The sequence below is a fragment of the Paroedura picta genome, chromosome 12, assembly GCF_049243985.1.
Source record: "Paroedura picta isolate Pp20150507F chromosome 12, Ppicta_v3.0, whole genome shotgun sequence".
In the NCBI taxonomy this organism is placed as follows: domain Eukaryota; kingdom Metazoa; phylum Chordata; class Lepidosauria; order Squamata; family Gekkonidae; genus Paroedura; species Paroedura picta.
The window spans coordinates 49,960,159-49,970,618 of record NC_135380.1 but is presented as its reverse complement, the minus strand read 5'-3'; the positions used below and the strand labels follow the sequence as shown (position 1 = coordinate 49,970,618).

General features: G+C 47.6%; 1 protein-coding gene across 1 annotated transcript; it reads right to left on the bottom strand.

Moving 5' to 3' along the window:
- Positions 1-2,699: 2,699 nt before the first annotated feature.
- On the bottom strand, positions 2,700-9,449 carry SURF6 (surfeit 6). The gene is made up of 4 exons (XM_077306752.1): positions 9,230-9,449; positions 7,980-8,225; positions 4,200-4,285; positions 2,700-3,456 (listed from the first exon to the last, which is right to left on the bottom strand). Exons 1-4 carry the CDS (start codon positions 9,321-9,323, stop codon positions 2,776-2,778), a joined length of 1,107 nt encoding a protein of 368 aa, XP_077162867.1. The 5' UTR covers positions 9,324-9,449; the 3' UTR covers positions 2,700-2,775.
- Between the last annotated feature and the right edge of the window lie 1,011 nt (positions 9,450-10,460).

The window sequence follows — 10,460 nt, the reverse complement described above, 5'->3', positions numbered from 1 at the left end:
AACCTCAGTCCTGATGGTGCAGCTTCCTTGCCCTGGGCAGGTGTCAAAGTAAAGTTCAAGCACGGTGCTCAGGTCTGAGACCTCCAAGTGTGGGTCGGCCTCCACGCCAGCTTCTAGGCCTCTCAAGCCGCCAAAAACGATCAGAGCGTGGCTGGGACAGAGAAGAAACCTGGGGGGTCACCACAGTTCCCAAAGGATGGCAGAGGGCCTGCCCACCTCCCACTGGAAAGGCCTGGCTTTTGGCTGGAGGCAGCAGAGGAAGCTGTGCACACAAGGACCATGCTCTGCTGTGAAACGACAGGCATTCCTTTCTGGCTTGTTTTAGTTCTGCTGGCACTGAGGGGGCAGGGGCAGCAGGGAGGGAAATTTCATTCCCTGAGGTAGGCCAGTGATTGGGTGGACAGGACAGAGCCATCATTTGGAGGTAAATGCATCCATGATCAGCCAGAATGGAAGGGTGCAAGAACACTCTGTGGCTCATAAAACTCTGCATTTAGGTAAAGTTTGCTGGCGTTTGCTGGCAGGGGCTGATGGGAATTGTAGTCCATGAACATCTGGAGAACCACAGGTTGACTACCCCTGCTTTGGAGCACCCTCTCTGGCACTGTATCCTGCTGAGGTCCCTGGCCTCCCCAGGCTCCATCCCCAAATCTCCATGAGTTTCCCAACCTGGAGCTGGCAACCCTACCCGCCCCCCTCATCCCTTGCTAGTGGCCAGGAGGGACCTTGCAATGCTTGGGCTTTGTGTCTTTTGTACAAGCAGATCTGCCCCCTTTGTGCGCAGCTGAATTCTCTTGTTTTTTCTGAAAATCAGGGGGCTCAGTGTCAAAATCATATGCTTTTGCCTTGCCATACTACACACCATGTTTTACATTGCATATTTCTGTTCTGCCGTGTGATTTGTGTACTTCTATCCTGTGACTTAATTCCTCTCAATGACCAGGCCTTAGCAGAGTTTCCATGATCATCTCATTCATTATTTTTTCAGTGTGGGAAGCTGTGAGTGCTGCTGTTGTGAGCTGCCACTTGCCTTCTCTTGTTCACATCTATGTTTTGTACTGGAATAGCACCGAATGAACATTTCATGGCCCTTCCATCCTGCCGAGTGTCTCGTTTTACAGATACTGCTTTCAAGAACAATGAATGGATCCAATGGGGATCCTGTGGCCTTCTTCACTGACAGCTGTCTTGAGTATCCTGGTGGCCAGAGTATTTTCAGAGTTCAGTCTAAAAGGCTAACATTTATTTGGGTAACTCTTCAACCTGCTGACACCTGCTGGGCCACCTCTGTACCCTCAGCACCATTTGCTGACCAGTTTGATTAAACATCTCACCTACTCAGTCAAGCATAATCCAGAGGAAGAAACAAAGGGGCTTTCTCTGTGGGGTTCCTTCTCTCTGGAATTTTCTTCTCGAGGTCAGGAAGGGGGTTTGCCATAATTCCTTCAGTTTAAGCAAAACACATCTAGCTTACAGCTATAATTTGAGGGCAACAAATTTGAGAAGTCTGGAAGGCTTTGGAGCATTGTCAAAACCTCATAACTAGTGTTTTGCATGGCTTTATCGATTTAACATTGCCTTTGTCATGTTATTACCCACTGTATGCCACGTATCCCTGAAAGAGGTGAACCAAAGACCCAGGAGTCCATAGGACAAGTTTTGCTGTTCTATTCCGGCCCCCCCCTGGCGGGGAGGCTGGGCTCATGATCCACATGTAGCCAGTTCCCAGGAAATGGAGAATTCCTTCGTGATGTTATTGGTGTGTTGTGGCTGTGGTCCCTTTTGGCCTGTATGTGTAGAAATTGTAGCTTTTGCTTTGTTCTAACTGTTCTTTGAAGAGGAGCTGGTTCTTATATGCCGCTTTTCTCTACCAGGAGTCTCAGAGTGGCTGACAATCCCCTTCCCTTTCCTCTCCCCACAACAGACACCCTGTGATGTAGGTGGGGCTGAGAGAGCCCTGAGATTAATGCTCAGTCAGAACAGCTTGCTGTGGCGAGTCTAAGGCCACCCAGCTGGCTGCATGTAGGGGAGCGAAGAGTCTAACCCGGCTCACCAGATTAGAAGTCACTGCTCTTAACCATACCACCACGCTGGCTCTTTGATAATAAAAGCCTCCTGCTGTGGGAACAGCAAACGGGAATTGAAATGTTGTTGGGGGCATGGGGGTGTCCCGTATATATTCCAGCACTGGAAAGACCAGTCATTCTTAGCAATAGATTTTCTATCATGAAGCTTCCAGATGTCCCCTCTTGGATACAATAAAACTCTGAACCTTTTGCTAAGAAGAATGCCTCAGTTTTTCTTGTCTCCTGTGAGAGTAGCCTTAGTTCCTGACTTCCTTCATTGGTAATAATTCTTTGTAGTGGGTAAACTGGTAGTCTATCAATGGTTTTAATAAACCAAAACCTCTTTGCTCACCAATTACTGACACTGGTATAGTTACTGCATTCATTCCCCGCTCCCTTCCCCACAACCCTAGTTTAATAAAGTTGCTTCTTAAAAAAAATGAACCCTATTGACTAAAGATAAAACCAGACTAGCCTAGCAGGATGAAGAATCACAGAGACAAACAGGAAAGTTTGTATGGTACTCCCCTCCCCAGAGAGGCAGTAAGGGATACGTGCTTGTATAGTCCTGCAATCTACTGAATCACAGCCAAGGAGGTTTGGGTTCAAAATTATGAACAGCATCCAAGACAATACAGACAGTAGTTTTATAAACATAATCCCATAATGATCCACTTTGAAACGGGTGAAAACATCCACTAAGTTCAGCTCATTTGGAGCCAGCTTTCTCCAGATCTTCAGGCAAGACACGGCCCTTCTTGCGGGCCTTGCTTTTCTTCCACTCCATCTTGGCCAGCTTTTTCTTCTGGAGGTTCTTGCGGCGCTTGTCCTGCCGCTGCTGCATCTTCTCTACCACTTGCTCAGTCCTCTTTTCCCACTGCTTCTGGCGCTGGGACTTGCGCTGCTCTTTCCGCTTGAGGGCTTTCTTCAGCCGGTTCTCATCATCATGAATCTTGACTCCTTCAGCCTTATACAGGACGTTGGTCCACCTCATCTTGGTCTCCAACTCCTGGGCCTTCTTCTCATCTTTGTCCTTCAGATCTTCCAACTTGTTCTTCTGAATCTCCAGCCGACTCAAGAGCTGCTTGTAATTCTTCCCTGTCAGCGGGGTGAGGTTGCCTTTCAAAGTCTTCCTCTTCTCTTTCCTCTTCTCCGCTTTGCTGAGCTGCTCTTTATGCACTTCAACCTTGTTGAAGGCTACGTTGGACTGCCCAATGTTCTTGGTGGTGGCGAGCTCCAAAGTGGCTCCTGCTGACACTTCTCCCATTTCCTTCTCCTCAGTTTTTTCCTTCATCCGTAATTCTTTTCTCCGGCGTTTCTTTCTTTCTTTCTCGTATTTCCTTCGCTGCTGCTTCTTCAGTGCAGCTGCTGACAGTTCTTTGGACCTTCCCTGTCAAGAAACAGCAACTTGAAAAGAAAGCAGGATCACTTATGGGACCTGGACAAGGTTAAGATACTAAGTGGCAGGGGAAATTATGTCCTGTAAAAACTTTAAAAAATTGCAGAATGCTACTAGACTCTGCAATGTGCATGAATTAAGACAATGTGCTTAATCCATATGTTTTGGCTTATTTGCATAATTTATTCTGCCTGTCCTTGTAATGAAGATCAAGGAGGCATACAGCACCACCCCACTGGACAACACACTGACTTTGCAGCCATTGTGTTGAGAAGTGTGAATTTGTGAGCAAAGGGGAAGGGAGTGAAACCTATCAATCAAGATCATCAGGAAGTTGAATTCAGCATTTAGCATCATATCTTGGGGAGTGGAAGGTATTTGACACATTAAATGAACACCCCATGAATGTGGAAACAGATTTTTTAGGCTGATCTTGCATTGAAAGTTGGGCTAGATGGCCAGTAGGGCCCCTTCCAACTCTAGGATTCTATACTGGGAACAAAAATAATTCCTGCCACATCTTCCACTCAGAATTCAGGCAACAAAAACTTCTTAACACAATCACAAGACCTATCCTTGTGTAGGATTTGGAATCCTTTAGTTAGGATCCAAATAGCAGACAGAAGGCAACAATTGCTAGGATATAGATTAGTGGAGGAGCAAGAACCACGCCTCTCAACTGGCCCTTCACCTTCCCTTGGGAACCATCATTTTAACAAGGGTGCTGACCATACCTGACTAGAGACTTCTTGTATTTTCTCATGCAGCCTCTGACGCAGCAGAGCCATGGTGGAAAAGGCATCAGGCCTACTCTGGCTACCTGCATGGAAAGAAGGGTGGAGACTCTTTAAGCAAGAGACAGGAAGCAGCAGTGAAACCCAGAAAGGGCATGTACTCCTTCTGTGAGACCAGGCACTTGCTTTAGTCAAAACAAAAAAACATACTTTGGAAAGTGAAGAAGACAGCGAAGAATCAAAGGATACCAGATGCTCGGTCCTGTGCCTGTGTAAAGAAGAATGCTGCCCCACCCCTCCTGCCTGCAAATCTTCTGGTTCACGCAGCACAGCCTTCGAATGGGTGGGAGTGAAGACAGATTGGAGGAGGCAAGAGGTGGTGACTGGCAGCTGGTGAGCATTGCTCTGGCTATAAGCTCTTTATTCATTTATCTTGAGGGACTTATACCTTCTCCTCTCTTCTTCTACTGCCTTATACGTAGCTATTTAGCTAATTAGACATCTGAGTGATGAAAACTAGAGATAATTCTTAATGGCTTCTGGGAAACGGCCAGCATCTAAACAAAAAAAGATCGACGACTTCTGTTCAGGAAGATCTGAGAACACAACGTTCTATTTGTTGTTGTTAGGTGTGAAGTCGTGTCTGACCCATCGCGACCCCATGGACAATGATCCTCCAGGCCTTTCTGTCCTCTACCATTCCCCGGAGTCCATTTAAGTTTGCACCTACTGTTTCAGTTACTCCATCCAGCCACCTCATTCTTTGTCGCCCCCTTCTTCTTTTGCCCTCGATCTCTCCCAGCATTAGGCTCTTCTCCAGGGAGTCCTTCCTTCTCATGAGGTGGCCAAAGTATTTGAGCTTCATCTTCAGGATCTGACCTTCTAAGGAGCAGTCAGGGCTGATCTCCTCTAGGACTGACCGGTTTGTTCGCCTTGCAGTCCAAAGGACTCGCAAGAGTCTTCTCCAGCACCAGAGTTCAAAAGCCTCAATTCTTTGAAGCTCGGCCTTCCTTATGGTCCAATTTTCGCAGCCATACATTGCAACTGGGAAGACCATAGCCTTGACTAAACGCACTTTTGTTGGCAGGGTGATTGTCTCTGCTTTTTAGGATGCTGTCTAGATTTGCCATAGCTTTCCTCCCCAGGAGCAAGCGTCTTTTAATTTCTTTGCTGCAGTCCCCATCTGCAGTGATCTTGGAGCCCAGGAAAATAAAATCTCTCACTATCTCCATTTCTTCCCCATCTATTTGCCAGGAATTGAGAGGGCCGGATGCCATGATCTTTGTTTTCTTGATGTTGAGTTTCAAGCCAACTTTTGCACTCTCCTCCTTCACCCGCATCAGCAGGCTCTTTAGTTCCTCTTTCTGCCATCAGAGTGGTATCATCTGCATATCTGATTTTGTTGATATTTCTCCCTGCAATATTGATCCCAATTTGTGACTCCTCTAATCCCGCCTTTCTCATATCCTCCGCATACAAGTTAAATAGGCAAGGCGACAGTATACAGCCTTGCCGAAATCCTTTCTCAATTTTGAACCAATCAGTGATTCCATGTTCAGTTCTCACTGTTGCTTCTTGACCTGCATATAAGTTTCTCAAGAGACAGATAAGATGCTCTGGTATTCCCATCTCCTTAAGAACTTGCCACAATTTGTTGTGCTCCACACAATCAAAGGCTTTAGCATAGTCAATGAAGCAGAAGTAGATGTTCTTCTGAAACTCCCTAGCTTTCTCCATGATTCAGCGTATGTTGGCAATTTGATCTCTAGTTCCTCTGCCTCTTCGAAATCCTGCCTGTACTTCTGGAAGTTCTCGGTCCACATATTGCTGGAGCCTAGCTTGTAAAATTTTGAGCATAACTTTGCTAGCAAAAGCATTCTATAACTACTGTCAAATAAGTATTCAATACTGACTGAAAATAAGAGAAGTGAGGTAGAGTTAAATATAGAACAGATTGATGGCTTAGCAGAATCCATCTTAGCAGAATCCATGACTGTTCCTTTAAAAAGTAAAGAATTGACTAAAACAGTAGGATATATTTTAAAAGGAATTACTAAGATTATTGAGAAACTTACACAGGCTGTGAATAGATCGACAGTAGAGATATGAATCAATCCATAGTGCAAAGGAACCAGTATTCAATTGCCCTTATATCTCAGCCATGACAACAAAAAGGGTCAGCTCTTTGGCTCATTTAATAACTTTAAGAAGAACAGCATCACTCAAATTTAACTGATCCTTCATCCTAAAAATATATGTTTGACAATCTGCAAGTATAGAGGTTGGCTTCCCCTGTGGAATTCAAAATCTAAAGTATTAAACTATTTAAGTCTGACATCAAGAACCACAGAACTGAAACACCTGCAGGGGAACACTTTAACCTTCCATGACATTCAATAAGGGACCTGAATGTAGCTGTTTTATTGCGAAGGAACTTCATTTTATTTGGGGCAATGTGAATGTAAGGTGATGTAATGTAATTTTGAATTTAACTCTCTAGTCTCAGAACAAGGTAGTTGCCAGCACAGCTTGTTACATGCAGGGATGATTCCATGCTTGGGTGGAGACTGATGGGGCCAGCAACAACTGGGAAAGTGTCTATTAATTATGAATGTGGACAGTTTTATTTCTCCAATATTTTTATGAACTGCAGTTGAACTCAAAAAGATTGATTTACTGTTTTTGCAAAGAATTATCATATGGCTGAATTTGGATGTTGTGACACAGTTTACTAATTTAACAGAATTAACTTTAGCTTTATATTCCCACTGTTATGATGGAAGTTCATAGTCTGAGGAAGAGTGCTTGCACTCGAAAGCTCACGCCTTGAATAAATCTTTGTTGATCTTAAAGGTGCTATTGGACTCCTTTTTTGTTATGACACCATAGTATTCATGATCTCAGGGAGCTGGACGACAGGGTGTGCAGTTTTAACTCTTTAGAAGAAAAGAGGTGGTACATCTCCCACACACTGCACTAGTCTTAGCTCAGAAAGGGGCCCAAACGGAGGCACATCTCAGCATTAGGCCCACAGTGCAGTCTCAGAGGCAAAGTGTAAAAGGTGTCTACAGTTTCCTCTGGCAAGTTTCTAGTCCCTGTGGTTACAACATGCTTGTTTGTTTGTACATAACCAATCCCTGTAAAACACTCAGAAACTAGAGGAATGGCTGAGTAAGATTTACTTGAGAAGTGGAAAGAAAAGCTGCACTTTCTACATCCTGCACAGCTCTTTGTGCAAATCTGAATAATTTATGCCAACGAGTACAATTGTATACTCAGACATGCATGCCTGCTCTGTTTACGTAAACAGGGAATAGAATTGGGCTCATCTTGTGATGGAATTCTCTCTCCATCATCAAATCCATCACCAGAAAATGGAGAGAAGCATTTTAAGAGAGCATGGTTGAGAACAGCTCTTGGCCAGCTGGATGAGATCGGAGCTGTTTCTGTTTCTCCTGCATATCAAGTAAGCCTGGGAATGGCCAGAGGCACAAGCCAAAGGGCTCTTGTGCTTGTTTTGTGGCCCATGGCTTACAGCTGAGGCCCTAAGGGAACCAGGAAAGGAGATCCTGGATGTGGCGTATCATACTATTGTTTTTTCTGCTTGTGTTTGCTCCCTACCACAGAGAAACATGGGGTGAAAACACTCAAAAGAAATAATACAGCCCCAATGATCATGGAGAATACAGTCTGACCCATCTGTACAGCTCTTACCACAGTTCTGTTTCTCTGTCCTACCAACCCACTTCCTGCTTTTGCTGACCACAGAAACATGCTCACCTGTATCACCATTCTGGCTTCTGCTCCCTTTCTCCCCAGCAGCAGCCAACTCACTGGAGCTGGATGCAACATGAGCCCCAGCACCCAGATTTTTAACTTTTGCTGTTGGTGGCTTAGCCTTTGCTTTGCAGGCCTCAGTGACTGCCAGCTTGCCTGGCAAGGCATCTTCCACGCCCTGGGCATGCTTCTTTGGCTTCTTTCTTTTCTTCTTCTTTGGCTGAGCATCGTCCTCCCTTGACACAGTTCCTGGGGAAGCAAGAACGCAGAGGAGTGAGTTTCACTTACTGAGAAGGAAACAATCTAACGTGGCAGGAGGAGGAGGCCAGGGAGCTTCTGCCTTTGGTACTGTACATCAGCCCTGAACATCCCCACCTAAGGGATGGCCCTTTCCCTGTGTCCTGAAACGACAGCCGACAACTGGTCCATTCTGCTTAGACTACCGCAAACAGCCAAACCCCCAGTATGATTTCTGTCACTCATTGTTTTTTGGCTTGTTTTTTGTATTTAAATTGCAAAGTACTTTTTGTCAACTTAACAGAGTGGCATATTCCTGCATTAAACACAAAAATAAATGCCATAACGTCCTAAGACATTTTCCAATTTGAAAGAGTTTCACACCAGCATGAAGGAAAACTGCCTGAATGGAGGGGTGGGGAAGGAGTTTCCCATCAATCTGTTTTCTGAGACAGGTTTTTTATTTTTAATGGGAAGGATATACAGTATTAATGGTAATACATCACAACAGCAAATTGGGACCTTCATGTTCAGAGGCCGTCTATCTAACCTGAATGTGCATCCTGAGGATAACCAATGGGGGGGGGGGGCGGCGGGTAGGAGCTACTTACAGGATTCAGATGATACCGGCTACAATAGAGGGATGTTTAATTGGATCCCAAAAAGGAAGCTCTTACAATAAGTGTTTTGAAAGTCTTTTTTTAATTGAGGCAATTGTACTTTGCTCACATTCTAAGAAGATGAAGAGTACAATGGTGGGAAAGGCCACAGGCAGCAGGAAAAGGTCAGAGGAAGGCCTCCAGTGGGAAATCCCCAGACATCGCAGAGGGGGCCTAGAGGTCAGAAGGGCAGCAAAGGAGCCTCCATGAGGGGCAGTCCAACTGCGGCCCTCCAGAACGCTGGCAGGGGCTCATGGGAATTGTAGTCCATGGACATCTGGAGGGCCGCAGTTGGACTCCCCTTGCTCCTGCTGAACGGAGGAGGGAAAGAGGCGCCCCCCGCCCCCCCCCCCGTACCACGTGGTCTTCCGCGGGGCTCCTGCCCCTCCCGGGCGCAGATCCTCCGGGCCAGCGCCTGCAAGTAGCCGTCCTGGCGGGCCAGAGCGGCCATCGCGGGTCCGCCTCCGTCCTGCACGCGCGCCGCGGCCCTGGCTGGCTGGCTGGCTGCGCTGGGGGGGGGGGGGGGGGCGGGGGGGAGGAGCCGGCCAAGGACCACGAGGCGCCCCGCCCTCGCCCTCGCCCCGCCCTCCGGCCCCACGTGCCTCGCTGCCAGGGCGCCGAGCCGATCTCCGAGCGTGGCCTGCCGCCCGCTCCGCGCTCCATCGGGCCCCCCGGCCTCCCCCCGCCTCCAAGGGCCCGAGGGGATCGCTCTGGAGCAGGGCAGGCCGCCCGCGGCGCGCCAGGGGCCCTCATGGGAGTGGCAGCCGCCCGTGGACCCCTGGCCGGGCCCGCTAGGCCGGGCGCCGTTGCAGCCGCTCGTGGCGAATGGCCGTGAGACCCCGCTCTGCGCTGCGACGCCCTCAGCCTCGGGCCCCACGCAAGGCCGCGGAGGGAGGGAGGGAGGGAGGGCGGATGCATTTACTTCAGTAGCTGAAGCGGAATCGCGGGCCTTGCGCTCTCCGGGGCCGGATCCCGGCAGGACTGTCGGACAGGCCGATGCTGCAAGGAAGCTCCGGGCAAAGGCCTGGGAGGCTGGTAAGGCCAATGGGAACCGTTCTTAGAGAATCGGACCTGGAAACTCCACAGTTCTATAAATCACCTTCGATCCCCGAGACCGTGAAATGGGCGCCAGGAAGACCGATCGTGGCACGGAAAGGTTCGGCCCTGGAGCCCCTTGCAAAAGGCAAACCATCCCTAACACACCCGGTCTACTAAAGGCCACCACCCACTCCATCGATGTTCTAGAGAAGTTGAAGGCCTCTTTACTTTAGATTTAAATGCTCTGTGCACAAACATTCCACACAAGGAAGCAAGAGAAGAGGCTTTGAAATACTTGGATTCTAGATCAATTTGCCACCCTCCAACTCACTTCCTTTTAGACTTGATTGACATTATATTGGAAAACAATTTGGGGATCAATTGTATTTACAAACAAGCCATGGTCATGCCATGGGAAGCCCAATTGCACAGAATTGCTATAGAATCATAGAATCATAGAGTTGGAAGGGGTCATACAGGCCATCTAGTCCAACCCCCTGCTCAACGCAGGATGAGCCCTAAGCATCCTAAAGCATCCAAGAAAAGTGTG

Excerpts from the sequence above, each read along its gene's own strand:
- SURF6 (XM_077306752.1), bottom strand. The coding sequence starts at position 9,323 with ATGGCCGCTCTGGCCCGCCAGGACGGCTACTTGCAGGCGCTGGCCCGG. Across the intron at positions 8,226-9,229 it reads GCCCCGCGGAAGACCACGTG|GAACTGTGTCAAGGGAGGAC; the intron begins GTACGGGGGGGG and ends TTGCTTCCCCAG. Across the intron at positions 4,286-7,979 it reads AAGCCAGAATGGTGATACAG|GTAGCCAGAGTAGGCCTGAT; the intron begins GTGAGCATGTTT and ends CTTTCCATGCAG.